The 16,294-nt window shown below is 35.5% G+C and overlaps 1 protein-coding gene across 1 annotated transcript in view; it reads left to right on the forward strand.

Annotated features, from left to right (window-relative positions):
- The window catches only part of ADGRV1 (adhesion G protein-coupled receptor V1), a 564,972-nt gene that overhangs the window by 231,596 nt on the left and 317,082 nt on the right, over positions 1-16,294 (forward strand). The window contains exons 77-80 of the mRNA XM_060146321.1: positions 624-741; positions 1,597-1,768; positions 6,863-7,105; positions 11,060-11,467. Coding sequence (XP_060002304.1) covers positions 624-741; positions 1,597-1,768; positions 6,863-7,105; positions 11,060-11,467 — 941 coding nt within the window. The remainder of the gene's footprint in view (positions 1-623; positions 742-1,596; positions 1,769-6,862; positions 7,106-11,059; positions 11,468-16,294) is intronic.

A 16,294-nucleotide genomic window follows, 5' to 3' on the forward strand; every position in this document is an offset into this window, starting at 1 on the left:
TGTTCCAGTTTAAACACAATTTTGTAGAATGATGCTGCCTGTAACCTCAAGAGTTGCTCAGAGGAGTTTCTTTTACTCAGAGGTTCTCAAGAGTTCCTTAATAGTTCTGTTTTTCTCTGGGGAAAATAACCAAATGTGAAACATAAGTGGTCTTTCGGGTCAACTCTCTTATAGAAAAGTAAACAGTCAGATGGAGTTCATGTATTCACTAAATATTTATTAAACACTGTTTTGGTACCAGGGATACAGCAGTAAATAAAACAGTTGCTTCTGAGAAGAACTTATATTCTGTCAGGATGCACTGATTTTAAACAGTAGTATCAAGGACTATGAAATAAAAAGTAGAGCCTCATCAGAGAGAGATGAGCATGTTGTCATTATGGGAAGCAGGATTTGATGTTTTTTTCCTTTTCATCTTCTGTTCTCAAAGTGTCAGCTACCTTGATGTGATCATTTTGATTCTAGTCTGTTTTTAGTAAAGATCATTAAATGTTGTAGCTCCCGCCCACTCCATTCACTTTTGAATGTCTCAGTTTTATACCATCTGAGCTGGAAAGATTAGTGAAGCATTGGAGATCGTTTAAAGTCTTAAGTATATTATAATCTTCTATTTTTCTTTTCAGGGAGTGATCTTCACAATGGCATCATAGGATTCAGTGAGGAGTCCCAGAGTGTACTGGAGTTGAGTGAAGGAGCTGAGATGAGCAGACTGCATCTTGTTGTCACAAGGCAGCCAAACAGGTATGTTTATATATATGTGGAAGAAGTAACATCCTGTGTATCTAATTTGAATTCATAAAATGGTAGAGGCAGGATGAAATGTTGGTAGAAGAAGGTAGGGTGGAATTTGGCATGTCAGTGTTCAGATGCTGTAGTTCCTAATCTGTGGTTTAACACACTTGGTTTATGAACATAACTTGGGGCTGCCTTAACATTTTGTACTTTATAAAGTACCATACAGATGTTAGATTATGTAAGTCATCACTTTATCGTATTTACTCTTCTCTGATCACTCTGAATACACAACCATTTACTGTTAGGGAGACTTGGATTACCTTCGTTTTGCTTGCAACTTAGTACAGTATAGTGTACATGAGTGTTCATCATGTACATGCACTTGGTATGCACACATGTACATGTATTTGTATTACCTTTTCCATTTTGGGACTGAATATTCTCTGAAAATGTAAGTCATCTCTTGCCCTTTATTTTTATAGTAACAACCATTTTGGCAGTAGTGTTTTTCCTTTAGAAGGATTCTTGTTAAAAGACAAATGAGGAACACTTAGTTGAAGGCAAAAGTTCTCTATAATTTTTATTTTCATATTTCTGGTACATAGCATCAGGAATCATAGTTCAATAAATACTTAATTAGTACTGAATAAAATGTGGTTAAAGAAATGCCATGTAAACTCTGGCCTTAATTTCTTAACTGTAGTGGGGAGAATTGGTTATTTTTGACATTATCAGTGGGAGAGTAAGTGCTCTGCTTTGGATGTAGAGGTACACTCAGGCACAGTGATAACACATTCTGCATTAGCTACAGGAATAATGCACTCTGTGACTGCATTTGCATAGGTTTTGCTTTGTTCCTAGAGCCTTTGAAGATGTCAAGATCTTTTGGCGAATCACGTTTAACAAAACAGCTGCTGTGCTCCAAAAAGATGGTGTGAACCTGAGAGATGAATTTCTGTCTGTGTCAGGGACCACAATCTGTACAGCAGGTCAAACAAAGTGCTTTATCACCATTGAGCCCAAACCAGGGAAGGTAAGACACTATGAGACACAGTACTGGCAAATTCTGATTATATTTCTTTACAATTAATCATTCTAAAGCCACTTTGTTGAAACTTACACATTGCTTATGTGGAGATTCTTTGTGTCTCGCGTAGCCGTAATGTCTAAATCTCTTAGATGAGCAATAGATGTCACACTTAGAGTTTATTACATTATGAATTTTTGTAAATAATCTTATCACTTGTGCACTTAAGACTTACACAATGTTGTAAGTCAGTAATAAAAAAAAGCTTGAATCTCAGTGCTAAAAAAAACAGCTCATCAGTTTTCTCTGTTCTGTTTCTTGTCATTTCCATGATTCTTCCTGGCCCACCTGCTCATTGTGTGAATGATCCCTTGAGTCATTTTCAGCCAGAGTAATATCTCTGATTACTCTGAATGTTTAGTGTTTTGCTTTTATCATATTGATAGATTTGGTCACATCGTGTTATATCCATAGATTTCATCCAGAATGAAAGTTCTCTCGTTCTCTAGAGAGTTCAGTTCTGACCCACTGAAGAAGCACCGAGGCCATGCTTGATGAGCCTTTGGATACATTTCTATTGGTTCATGTTGCACATGGCACCCAGGAGCCAGGTGTTCCCCCCTCTTTCTAAAGGAACCTCCATTATTCAAACGGTATCGGTCACTGATGACCTAACAGAGCTTTAGTCATTTAGTAATCATGTGTGGCTTTTTTAAATGACTATTTCATGATACTTTAATGCCTAAGGAGCACTCAGTAGTATTTGTTCTTTGTCTACTACTTAATTTATTAAACTCAAGTATTTATACAAAAACTAGCCATAATATTATGAATGTTCAAAAGTATCATGATTTCTTTGTACATGCCAAACACTTCAAACAGCAGAAAAAGCATTGCACAAATAAAGTTATTTCCAGATGTATAGCTATATTTAAACTCATTCTAAATAGCAGTCCTGTAGATTTAACTCTTTATTCATTTTTTCTCTACCTGTTTTTTCACTTTCTGAGAATTACTGAAACAGTTATATTGATCTTCTCTAAGATTACAATGATACATATTTTCATACCTTCCCAGAACTGTAGTAATTGTATTGGTTCCAGAAGAGAAAGAATAATCGTCCCAGATCACTTAAGGTTACATGCTCTTGGTTATCAAGAGCTCTTTGTTCTTTGCTAGGACCACAGGTCCTGGTGCTTCTCTGAAGCTGTTTCAAATGCGAATTGCTGGTCATCTGATTGGGGTTCATTTTATGACTTGACTTGTGAGATCAACATTTTTTTTTAAGTTCATGCTTTACAAATTAATTTTTTCAACACCATGTGTTTTCCTCAGAATGATTTGTTCTTTAAATTTTGCAGTGCCAGCTTTAACTTAACCATTGCCCTGTCACTGTTGAACATGGAGCTGGTCTATTAGTGGTATTGGAAAGGTAGACCTGCCTTGTTAATATCTTGTTAATTTTTAAGAAGGCAACCTAGAGGCTTTACCTCATAAGAAATGAGATAACAAATCTGTGATCTTAGTGCATCTCTGCAGTTCATCTGTTCTGTCGTATTCAGACAAACATACAGTTGCATCATCTTTCAACTTCTGGGTGACCAACAGTACTCTTTAACTTCTTACTTGTTTTCATCTTCATTTGTATGTGTTTCACAGGTCCTAATAATTTATTCCTATTTTTGGTGCAATTCTTACTTTTTCTAGGAATAATTGTTTTATTAACATCTTTTATTAACTCTTTACTAACATACAAAGAGAAGAATGTTTATCATTCCTTAATAAATGAATATATACTGAATAAAAGATATAACTGTCTTGATATGTTAACATTCTCCTACACATTAAACTTAATAAAATATTAGGTACACACTATTATACTCACATTTTTCATTTTAACCATTTTTTAATACATTACAATAACTTTTCTCCTTTAAGTACCATTATAGATTCAAATTCAACTAATTTTAATTGCTTACTAAATGCTTTTCTTTTTGCTACTCAAATAGTCATGTCATGGACACTGAAAGATCTATTAAGCTAGTCTTTTGTCTTTTCATATTGCTTTAAAAATCTCTGGATGCTTATTTGCTTTATAGCAATAACCTGTGTTCTAGAGCCATCTTGATTTTTCCTGCTGTAAGACATCCAATCGACTGTTGTCTAAGAACTTGATTTCTTTCATCAAAAAGAGTTTCAGAGATCTGAGTGTATGTTCTGGAGATAGGCATGAGAGGTCATGGTTGACAAAGATGCTTCTGTGAGCCATCTTGGTAGTGACAGAGCTAGAAAATATGTTTTTTAAAATATTGAGTTCCCGCTGATTTTTTTTTTAAACTTGGGAAATTCCAAGAATTTTCTTTTTAAAAGTTTTTAAGGGGCTTCCCTGGTGGCACAGTGGTTGAGAATCCACCTGCCAGTGCAGGGGATACGGGTTCAAGCCCTGGTCCAGGAAGATCCCACATGCCGCGGAGCAACTAAGCCCGTGCGCCACAACTACTGAGCCTGAGCTCTAGAGCCCGTGCACCACAACTACTGAGCCCATGAGCCAAAACTACTGAAGCCAGTGCGCCTAGAGCCCATGCTCCGCAACAAGAGAAGCCACCGCAATGAGAAGCCCGCGCGCCGCAATGAATGGGTAACATTAGACAAGTTGCTTAGCCTTCCTGAGCTTCCCAGACTTGGTTGAGTTAATAATAGGGCTGTTAGATTAAATGAGATAATGACTAAGAGGTTTTTTCACACGGTTCTTGGCAAGGAGTTGGCCCTTCACAAGGGAGGGTTACTATTATTCCGAATGGATGGGAACAGAGCCCAAGGTGATTCAGTGACTTGAGTAGTAGCCACATCAATCCTGGTGGCAGGGGAGTGACAACAAAACAACACAGCAAACACAATGCACACTTTCATCTGTAGAGTTACGCCAGTGATTGATGGTGGTTTCTCCTAAAGACGCTCAACTGAAAGTTTTTCTACTCTATCATATCTCTAATTATCGTCCCTATAGTTATTCAAAATTTTCATTTTCAAGTTATAAAGAATTTGAGTAACTTTCCCCAGGTCAATTACTTGGCAAAGATTAGAACTCATCTTTTGAATTCCAGTCCATTTACCCTTTCTCTGCTGGGTATCTTACTGTTCTGTGGTTCTGTCTTATGGTTCTGTATTAGCAAAATGTATAAAGGTCATAGTTAATTAACTTAGGATGCATTTCTTAGCCCACAAAATCTGTTTAAACCAAACAGATTGTCTAAACATTTGTTGCAAATATTTTTTAAAAGTATTTAAGTAAGACATTATTTCATTATTATTTTGTTTGCTTCTGAGCAGGTCTGGGCCCAGGAAAAATTATTTTATACTAGTTGGGCAAAACATCATCCTGGAATGCTGCTGCCCTAACTAGGAAAGGAACTTGAGTTCTTGTGAGGTCTCCAGTCATATTTAGGTCCAGAGAGGTTCAGATAATGATCTGTGAGTTTTGCTTTCCCAATACACTTCAGGCATATTGTTTGAAGAGAGTATTTTGTTGTAAGACTGGAAGATTCCTTTTGTCTCTTCTAATTATGTGTTGGCACCCATCTGCACACTGTTCAATTTGCGTGGTTCCTTACTTAGATTATAACATATTCTTTTGACTCAAAGTAGTTATAAGTAATGTTTTAATCATCATCACAATGAGAAGAAATATTATGCTGAAAAACAAAGACAGGAGTATGTTGGAATGTAATATTGAAATCCTTAGTTAAATGAAACTATTGTGAGTTCAAGCTCATTGGCCATTAGGGAATAATAGTTATTGAATATAGTTACCCATACTTTTCTAGTGCTTCAGTTTATTGTATTTGCCAAGTTTAGTTTCTCAAAAGCGGGAAGAGTGCATTTACCTTCATTTCAATATTTACTGAGAGTTGATCAGCAAAAGTAAAGCATAATATATACCACAGGAAAACTAAATATATTTCTTTAGACAATAAAAAGAGATTAAGTTCACTTATTGTGCTACTAAGAAGCAACTCATTTTGAATAATACTAAAGAATTTGTTGTATTGCTTCATGACATAATGATTCTCATTAAAATGATCACAAAACAAATGATTAATAAGGTCCTTGCTGATAAATAAAAATGATGCATTATAACAAATTAGACAATGATACATGCAGTTGAAAATGCTTCAGCTTAGCTCTTGGAGTTATGCTACGAAGCTAAAAATGCTGCTAAGATTTTTAGATTATTGTGTAAGAGCAAGTAAGTAAAAACAGGTGATTGACAGTATGTTATAGAATTGAATTCAGGCTTTGAAACATTATTTGAGATTGTTGAGAAAGAACCAAGGTAAAACATGAGCAAACTGTAACCAACAGACTAAATTTAGATTTCTTGATACAGATTTAGGGAAATTTTGAAAAATACATAAAATCACTAAATTAACTTATCAATATTTGGTCATATTTATGTAAAACCCTTTAAAAATAAAACCTTACAAAACTGAAGCTCCCTTTCACTCTTATCCCATGTTTTTTCAATTCCACACCCTGCCCTACCCGCATTGCCACCCGTCCACCTGAGATAACTACCATCATGGTGTCTTATTTTCCTTTTTACTCTTTAAATAAATATGTATCCATTAACAAAGTGTAGTAAGCTTTATGTAATTTAAAAGTTTACATTTATTGTAGCATGCCATACATATCATTATGCAACTTGATTTGTTACTCATTATCATGATTTTGGACCCACCCATGTTGAAAAATATTGAAATAGTTCATTTTTTTTAACTACTAGGTAACATTTCATTGTACGAATATATCTTATGTATCCTTTTGTTTATTGAAGTATGCATAGATTGCTTCCTGACATTGATTTTCTAGTAAGAAGCTCACCCAGAGAGAGTAAAGGTATTAAAGAAAGACCAAAAATAATCTCATGGTAATCTAACATAAGAACTTAATTCTGTAATTATACAGAATGTATCTCTATATGTATACTTATTTCTGTAATAATGTATATGAATAATACTATTTCTTAATATCAGAATTATCTTAAAATAGAAATCTATTAGTAATCATCCTTTTTTTTTTTTCCTTTTATCTCATTGTCAGATACGTCAAGTTGGAATGCAGTTTTTTGTGGAACTGTATGAAGTAACTGCTGGAGCAGCCATAAACAATAGTGCCAGATTTGCACAGATTAAATTATTACAGAGTGATAAACCTCTAAGTCTCGTGTATTTCTCTGTGGGTTCTCGGCTGCCGGTGGCTCATAAGAAGGCCACTCTAATCAGTCTGCAGGTGGCCAGAGACTCTGGGACAGGACTAATGATGTCTGTTAACTTCAGCACCCAGGTAAGCATGCAGTATGTATTATCACACAGTAAGGTTTTCTTCTTTAACTGTAGCATGTATAATGAAACAGAGAAGAATTGATGTATTATTTTCTGAATTACCATCATAATTCACATTATGTTTATTACATTAAGCTTTATCCTTGAAACAGTTCAATTTTTTTCACTTAGATCATGTTTTAAAATGATAGTCTTTTGTCTTTTTTTATCTTTTGGAAAAGTTGATTATACAGTGCAAAGCGTCTTACATAAATCTGTTCTATAAAATCTGTAGAGAGTTGAAATTTCTTCAGAATGAAACTGTATAAGACCAGAAACAAAAAGTATGGGTCTTTGTTCTGATTTTTACCTGAACTAGTTGAAAATCTTCTTCAGGACTTCAAACAGTAACTGATCTTTATGTTTCTTTAAATCCATGAGTTCATGAGGTCTCACAGCCACTTTTCACATCCATCATATTAGGTGACATCAAGTGAAAGAGAAGGAGCAGGTGGGTATCCAGGGATTCAGAAGAGTAATGCTACGAAACGCTAAGCAACTAGAGCCTGGGGCTGGTCCACACAACATGCTATACCTTCCGAACATTATGTTTTAAACTTTGTTTTAGGAGCAAAACTCTAACATATTAAAGCAAAAGTGTGCATCTACTTTTCTTCAAGCATGATTGTAGAGGTTGGAGCTTGCCCACCTTAGCCCTCTCTTATTTCCCCTTGACTCATATAACTCCCAAAACCCCACAATTTGGAAACTACCATTCCGGACAGTGCTACCATTTCCCCGGTTTCAAGATTTCAAAGCTGATGACACTTTAGGCCTCAAGGTATCAAAGTTGTTTTCTGTTTTTTTATACAAAGTGCTGTTTAGTATGTCTTTGGTTGTTGAGTGGCTCAAACACATAGAACATTCTGTGTATATAAAATACAACATTTGTGCAGCCAGTTTGCTGTAGCAGTCATGTGAGTCAGGGATAGGAGGTTAAGACTGGAGCTGTGGGTAGTGAGCTGTCCTGGAAGCTTGCCAGGAAGAAAAGTTGTCTTTATGACAAAGTCTACAGCTTGGCAGGTGAGAAGATACTCTATATCATATGAGACTCTAGAAATCAACTCCATCCTAAATAACGTTGAAATAGTACGAACATGAAAAGAAGTACTTTGATTCATGGAGATTTTGGCTTTTTTTTTTCTTTTAAGCATTTAATATCGTAAGAGAAATGAGAAGAAAAATTGTGCTTCTTTCTTCTCCCATGAAATATATATCATCATATGCTCACTACTTTGTAGAGTGGAAGACGGGAAGAAGGGATAAAAAGATTTGAGGCATACTTTAGTTCACACACTCAGTTGAAAGGGGAGATGAAAATGCCAATATAAGAGTGTGAATGCCAATATCTCTTATCATATTTATTTATATTCTTTCTAGATTATCCACAAATGATTCCTTGCAAAATACATGCTGTCACTAGCATGTAACTCATAGCATTTTTATAACACTATAAAAATCAACATAGAGGATCTCTGGTGATGAAAATGTATCTTGACTCTATCAACGTCCATATCCTTGTTGTGATATATTATAATAATGCAAGATGTTACCAGCGAGGGATGTTGGGTAAAGGGCACAGGAGACCACTCTTTATTATTTCTTATAACTGCATGTGAATCTATAATTATCTCAAAATAAAAAGTTTCATTTAAAAAATTAGAAATAAAAGTTTTACCTCTCTGGTATGATTTTATTTTCCTGTTGCTTCATTGCCCCTGCATTTTCTCTCTCAATGCTAGGCACCTTGTTAGAAGAGAAAGTCATACAATTCTAGTTTCCAGTAGCTGACAAGGATGAGAAAATAATTATGGACCAAGTTGCTATTCTGTTACAGTGATATTAATTTTGCTTTTACTTTAAACAGATTTTAATAATGTAGGTAAAACAATAGCTGTAGCATACCTACGCTTCAGTAGGTCAGCATTCCTGGTACATAAATACTATGTGGTACATAAGTTCCCTTATATCTACATATTTGTGATCTAAAGTTAAGGGATATAAGGATTTGAGATAATGAAAATATCACTCATTCCAGTTATCTTTAAATTAAATAGGCCTATAGCTAAGCCAAATTTGAAAACCAATTCCAGATATTTCATTTGTATCTATGTGTACTAGACCAAAGCCCTACAAGTTCAAGAAAGAATATGCCTTTTCTTCTTATTCTCACATTGCTTATTCTATCAAAGGCTATTTCTGTATTGATTTTCGTTGTTGCTTTTCAATTGCATAGTGCTTCTTGTTTGTGTTTGTTATATGTATTTTATAAACACAAGAACATTTTGATTGTTCCATTTCCTTTAAATGTCTGAATTGTGAAATAACTTCTACCAGAAAATAGTGAACAGAATGTATATGTGCAGTTTATAGTAATAAAATCATCACCACCTACCTTAAGAAATCCAACTTAATCAGAATCTTAGCTGCCATGACCTCTTCTCTGATGCCATCCTGCTGTTTCCTTTGCAGAATAACCTCTCCCCATCTTGCAGATAACCTCTACCCTATATTACGTGATGAATTATTACCTTGTTTTTATTTATAGTTTTACCACATACCATATGCTGTTTAGGTTTACCTGTTTTGGAAATTATGCAGATGAGATTCTTCCAGTTGTATTGTCTTATGGTGCGCTTTTTTTGCTCAACAGTGTTTTTGAGAAATATGTGTGCTAATGTGTATAGTTCTTTCATTTTTCCTGTTATATGGTATTCCAGTGGATAGTTTCATTTCTCCATTCTGAGGCCAATAGACTTTTGTGTTTTTTCCTTCAGCAAGGCTTTTTTTCCCTATCATTATGCTGCAGAGGCTCTTGAAAACCCTTTTTCTTCATTGATTTTTCACTTTTTGTAACACTTGATCACTTCCTCCTTCTGGATGTGTGCTCTCCTTTGGGCCTCTGGAGCACCACACTTTCCTACTCTTAACCTTTTCTCTCTGGCAGCTCCTTCCTGTTGCCTGTGTTGGTTTTCCTGACCAATAAATATTGGGGTCCACCTAGACTTACTCTCTAGGCTAGACCATCCATACCTGTTTTCTTTAAACATCATCTATAAAATGAGAACTCCTGAATTTTTATCACTACCCTCCTCACTGCCCTGGATCCAGACTCATATATCTGATTGCTCTTACCTGACATCTTCATTTGAATTGTCTAAAAGGCATCTCAGGCTTAGTACATATAATACATAACTCTTGATTTCTCCCTTAGCACTATTTTCCCCCAGTTTACTGCCTTTCATTCAGGCACACAGCCAGGAGTTCTCCTTGCCTCTCCATCCAGCACTGAATTAATCAGAAAGTCCTGCTGACTCTACATTCAAAATATATTCCCAGTCTGAGTACTTCTTACTCTTTCTACTTATACAACCTAAACTACCGTTTGTTTCGTTTTTTTTTTTTTTTTTTTGCAGGAACTAATGTAAAAACGTTCTATCTCTTCTTCCTGCTTCCATCCTCATCCCCTTCTACAGCCTAACTATCCACAAGAGCCAGAATACTCATGAAAATATGAAATAAAGTGTGTCTCTCTCCTGCTGGAATCCTCCAGTGTCTTCCTGCCATACTTTGTATGATGGACATACATGATCTGACCCCTGGGCATATATGCCTCTGAATATCTTCAAATTGTTAGTAAGCTCACAATTGGAGAAATTCTGTGAGGCAGTAGTGACATTTCTTTTCTAATTCTCTTTCTTGATCTATTCTAAGGCATCTGTCTTTCCTGATCTCATCACTGTATGATGTGTATTTATCTCTCTAATTTGTTTTAGGAAATTAGAAAAAGTATAAAACCTCCCGTTTTAATAGTAACATTGTTGTGGCCCATCAGATTGTTTAGGAGAAATAAAATTTGTTTAGGACTAGATCAGAGGTTTATAGTTTCACTTAAGTGGTGTTGTTTAATTTCTAGGAGTTAAGGAGTGCTGAGACAACTGGTCGTACTCTCATATCTCCAGCTATTTCTGGGAAAGACTTTGTGAGAACTGAAGGCATGTTGATCTTTGAACCTGGCCAGAGAAACACCATATTGGATGTCATCCTAACACCAGAGACAGGGTCTTTAAATCCATTTCCTAAACGCTTCCAGATTGTGCTTTTTGACCCAAAAGGTGGTGCCAGAATTGATAAAGTGTATGGGACTGCTAACATCACTCTTGTCTCTGACGCGGCTTCTCAGGCCTTTTGGGGGCTTGCGGATCAGCTGCAGCAGCCCCTGGATGATGACATTCTCAACAGGGTGCTCCACAGCATCAGTGTGAAAGTGGCAACGGAGAACACAGATGAACAGCTCAGCGCTGTGATGTATTTAATAGACAAGGTAAGAAGCCCTCGCAAATGTTAGCAGTTGCAACACTGCTTCATACATTTTTTTTCATAGAAATTTACTTTATGTGGGGAAGTTCTTTCTAAACATAAAACAAAACCCCAAAGTCATAAAGGAAATGATTGATAAACTTGACCACATAAAATGTAAACAAAATTTCTCTTTGCATATACCACAAGCAAAATCAAAAGACACCTAATGGTTATATATCAATTACATCTCAATAAAACTGGGGGGGGGGAGTAAGAAAAAAAGCGCTAATAGGTGTGGGGAATATTTATGCAATTATATATATAATAAGAATGTTTATTTCAGCATTACTTATAATAACAAAAATTGGGAAAAATAGCTGTTAAGAGGGGCCTGGCATATCCATAAAATGTAAAACTTTTTCATGATTTAGACATATAGTAATTAGAATAAGACAATAATGAAACCGGCATTGAAAATGTAGATAATCACATGGTAGGGTTGAAATTTTAACAATAAAATACAAGATGCCCAATTAACTTTGAATTTCAAATAAACAATGAATATATTTTTTATTATAGGTATATCACAAATAAAAATATTTTTATTTACAGGCAGTATTTGGGACATACTTATATCAAGCAGTTATTGGTTGCTTATCTGAAATTCAAATAGAGTCACTTATACTTTATCTGGCAACCATTCTTATGTCCCATATGTACTTCATATGTGCTCTAAGATATCCTCGAATTCAGGAATACAGAATAGAACTTCCAAGTACTGATACAATGTCATTCTATAAGGTCTTGTATTTTATGTGAAATTGTTTCATATTTGTAAGTTTTATTATCCCTCAGATTCTAACTTCTTTGAAACAGAATCTGCTTTATGCTATATATTTCTTTATAGGAAGAGCTCAACAGATCTTAGTTATTGTTTAGTTAGTAGTAGAAGTGACTACTTATTTATGTTCAGTAGAAACAGCTACTGTGCTAAAAAGAGCAACAGCCTTAAATGACTCACTATAAAGATGTTCTGGATAAAACTCAGCTGTGGTTTGGGCAAATTTTTGTCATGACATAATAGTCTATCCCTTGATTTTCCTAGGTATGGTGCAATGAAAATTATTTAAAACACTGTCATTTGCTTTAATAATAGTATTTGTCTTTTAAGACTGCTGGATTTGATATGCAAACTTTTAATTTCATTGGGTTTTGGTTTCCAGGTCATTGAAGCTTGGTAAAACACAAGTCAGGAGGCATTGCCTCTAATTTTGTGTTGAAAAACCACAGGAATAATTTCTTCTGTGAGACTTTGATAGACCCTCCTTTTCCATAAACGTCCCCCACTTTTTTGTTTCTCTCCTGACAGTTTTTAAAGTTTTCCCCATGGTTGATTCAGGTTTTCCACTTTTTCGAAAGACAGTTTTGATAATTTGGGGAGTTCTTTTCATTGCTGTTTATGTAAAATGGCTACTTAGATCCAGCATATTTCTTTTTATCATATACTTTTTAATATTATATATCTTATATTTCAATAATTACTTTTTACATTTGATTTATTTTATAATCATACGAATGATGATATAGACTTGGCTCTGTATTTTCCTACCTGGTTTTGTGTTTCATGCTTGCAATAATTTTGACTGAACTGTCTGCAGACTGAGTCAGTCTGTGTTGTTATTTTAGGACGAGCAAATGGGGGGATGTTTTGAGTCAGGGAAGGGTGACTGTCACAGGTGCCTCCTGGGATTGGCTGTTCATCATCTCTGTCTCCCTGGAAAAGCTAGGCATCCTCTTTCTGCCTCAGGTTCCTTATCTGGAAACAAAGCAAAATAACACTAGCATCTTCCTCACCGGAATGTTGTGAGAATTAGAGAAGTTAGTATAATGTGCTGAGAACAGCACCCTTGCAAACCAAGGGTTACATGAATAGCCTTTTCGGTTTTATTTATTTATTTATTATTATTTTTTAAACATCTTTATTCGAGTATAATTGCTTTACAATGGTGTGTTAGTTTCTGCTTTATAACAAAGTGAATCAGCTATACATATACATATATCCCCATATCTCCTCCCTCTTGCGTCTCCCTCCCACCCTCACTATCCCACCCCTCTAGGTGGTCACAAAGCAGTGAGCCGATCTCCCTGTGCTATGCAGCTGCTTCCCACTAGCTGTTGGTTTTACATTTGCCACTGTCTCACTTCGTCCCAGCTTACCCTTCACCCTCTCAATGTCCTCAAGTCCATTCTCTACATCCACGTCTTTATTCCTGTCCTGCCCCTAGGTTCTTCAGAACCATTATTCTTTTTTAGATTCCATATATGTGTGTAAGCATACGATATTTATTTTTCTCTTTCTGACTTACTTCACTCTGTATGAGAGTCTCTAGGTCCATCCACCTTACTACAAATAACTCAATTCTGTTTCTTTTTATGGCTGAGTAACATTCCATTGTATATATGTGCCACATCTTCTTTATCCATTCAACTGTTGATGGACACTTAGGTTGCTTCCATGTCCTGGCTATTGTAAATAGAGCTGCAATGAACATGGTGGTACATGACTCTTTTTGAATTATGGTTTTCTCAGGGTATATGCCCAGTATTGGGATTGCTGGGTCATATGGTAATTCTATTTTTAGTTTTTTAAGGAACCTTCATACTGTTCTCCATAGTGGCTGTATGAATTTACATTCCCGCTAACAGTGCAGAAGGGTTCCCTTTTCTCCACACCCTCTCCAGTATTAATTGTTTGTAGATTTTTTGATGATGACCATTCTCACTGGTGTGAGGAGATACCTCACTGTAGTTTTGATTTGCATTTCTCTAATGATTAGTGATGTTGAGCATCCTTTCATATGTTTGTTGGCAATCTGTATATCTGCTTTGGAGAAATGTCTATTTAGGTCTTCTGCCCATTTTTAGATTTGGTTGTTTGTTTTTTTTCATATTGAGCTGCATGAGATGCTTGTAAATTTTGGAGATTATTCCTTTGTCAGTTGCTTAATTTGCAAATATTTTCTGCCATTCTGAGGGTTGTGTTTTCATCTTGTTTATGGTTTCCTTTGCTGTGCAAAAGCTTTTAAGTTTTATTGGGTCCCATTTGTTTATTTTTGTTTTTATTTCCATTTCTCTAGGAGGTGGGTCAAAAAGGATCTTGCTGTGATTTATGTCATAGAGTGTTCTGCCTATGTTTTCCTCTAAGAGTTTGATAGTGTCTGACCTTACATTTAGGTCTTTAATCCATTTTTATTTTATTTTTGTGTATGGTGCTAGGGAGTGTTCTAATTTCATTCTTTTACATGTAGCTGTCCAGTTTTCCCAGCACCACTTTTTGAAGAGGCTGTCTTTTCTCCATTTTATATTCTTGCCTCCTTTATCAAAAATAAGGTGACCATATGTGTGTGGGTTAATCTCTGGGCTTTCTATACTGTACCATTGATCTATATTTCGGTTTTTGTGCCAGTACCATACTTTCTTGATTACTGTAGCTTTGTAATATAGTCTGAAGTCCGGGATCCTGATGCTTCCAGCTCTGTTTTTCTTTCTCAAGATTGCTTTGGCTATTCGGGGTCTTTTGTATTTCCATACAAACTGTGAAATTTTTTGTTCTAGTTCTGTGAAAAATGCCATTGGTAGTTTGATAGGGATTACATTGAATCTGTAGATTGCTTTGGTAGTACATTCATTTTCACAATGTTGCTTCTTCCAATCCAAGAACATGGTATATCTCTCTATCTATTTGTATCATCTTTAATTTCTTTCATCACTGTCTTATAGTTTTCTGCATACAGGTCTTTGGTCTCCCTTGGTAGGTTTATTCCTAGGTATTTTATTCTTTTTGTTGCAATGGTAAATGAGAGTGTTTCTTTAATTTCACTTTCAGATTTTTCATCTTTAGTGTATAAGAATGCAAGGGATTTCTGTGCATTAACTTTGTATGCTGCAACTTTACCAAATTCATTGATTAGATGTAGTAGTTTTCTGGTAGCATCTGTAGGATTCTCTATGTATAGTATCATGTCATCTGCAAACAGTGACAGTTTTACTTCTTCTTTTCTGATTTAGATTCCTTTTAATTCTTTTTCTTCTCTGACTGCTGTGGCTAAAAATTCCAAAACTGTGTTGAATAATAGTGGTGAGAGTGGACAACTGTGTCTTGTTTCTGATCTAGAGGACATGGTTTCATTTTTTCACCATTGAGACCAATGTTGGCTGTGGGTTTGTCATTTATGGCCTTAAATTTTGTTGAGGAAAGTTCCCTCTATGCCTACTTTCTGGAGAGTTTTTATCATAAATGGGTGTTGAATTTTGTCGAAAGCTTTTCCTCCATCTATTGAGATGATCATATGGTTTTTCTCCTTCATTTGGTGAATATGGTTTACTACATTGATTGATTTGTGTATATTGAAGAATCCTTGCATTCCTGGGATAAACCCCACTTGATCATGGTGTATGATCCTTTTAATGTGCTGTTGGATTCTGTTTGCTGGTGTTTTGTTGAGGATTTTTGCATCTGTGTTCATCAGTGACATTGGCCTGTTGTTTTCTTTCTTTGTGACATCTTTGGTTTTGGCATCAGGGTGATGGTGGGGCCTTGTAGAATGAGTTTGGAAATTTTCCTCCCTCTGCTATATTTTGGAAGAGTTTGAGAAGGATAGGTATTAGCTCTTCTCTAAATGTTTGATAGAATTTGCCTGTGAAGCCATCTGGTCCTGGGCTTTTGTTTGTTGGAAGATTTTTAATCACAGTATCAATTTCAGTGCTTGTGATTGGTCTGTTTATATTTTCTATTTTTTCCTGGTTCAGTCTCTGAGGGTTGTGCTTTTCTAAAAATTTGTCCGTTTCT

This window comes from Lagenorhynchus albirostris, chromosome 3, assembly GCF_949774975.1.
Source record: "Lagenorhynchus albirostris chromosome 3, mLagAlb1.1, whole genome shotgun sequence".
NCBI lineage: Eukaryota > Metazoa > Chordata > Mammalia > Artiodactyla > Delphinidae > Lagenorhynchus > Lagenorhynchus albirostris.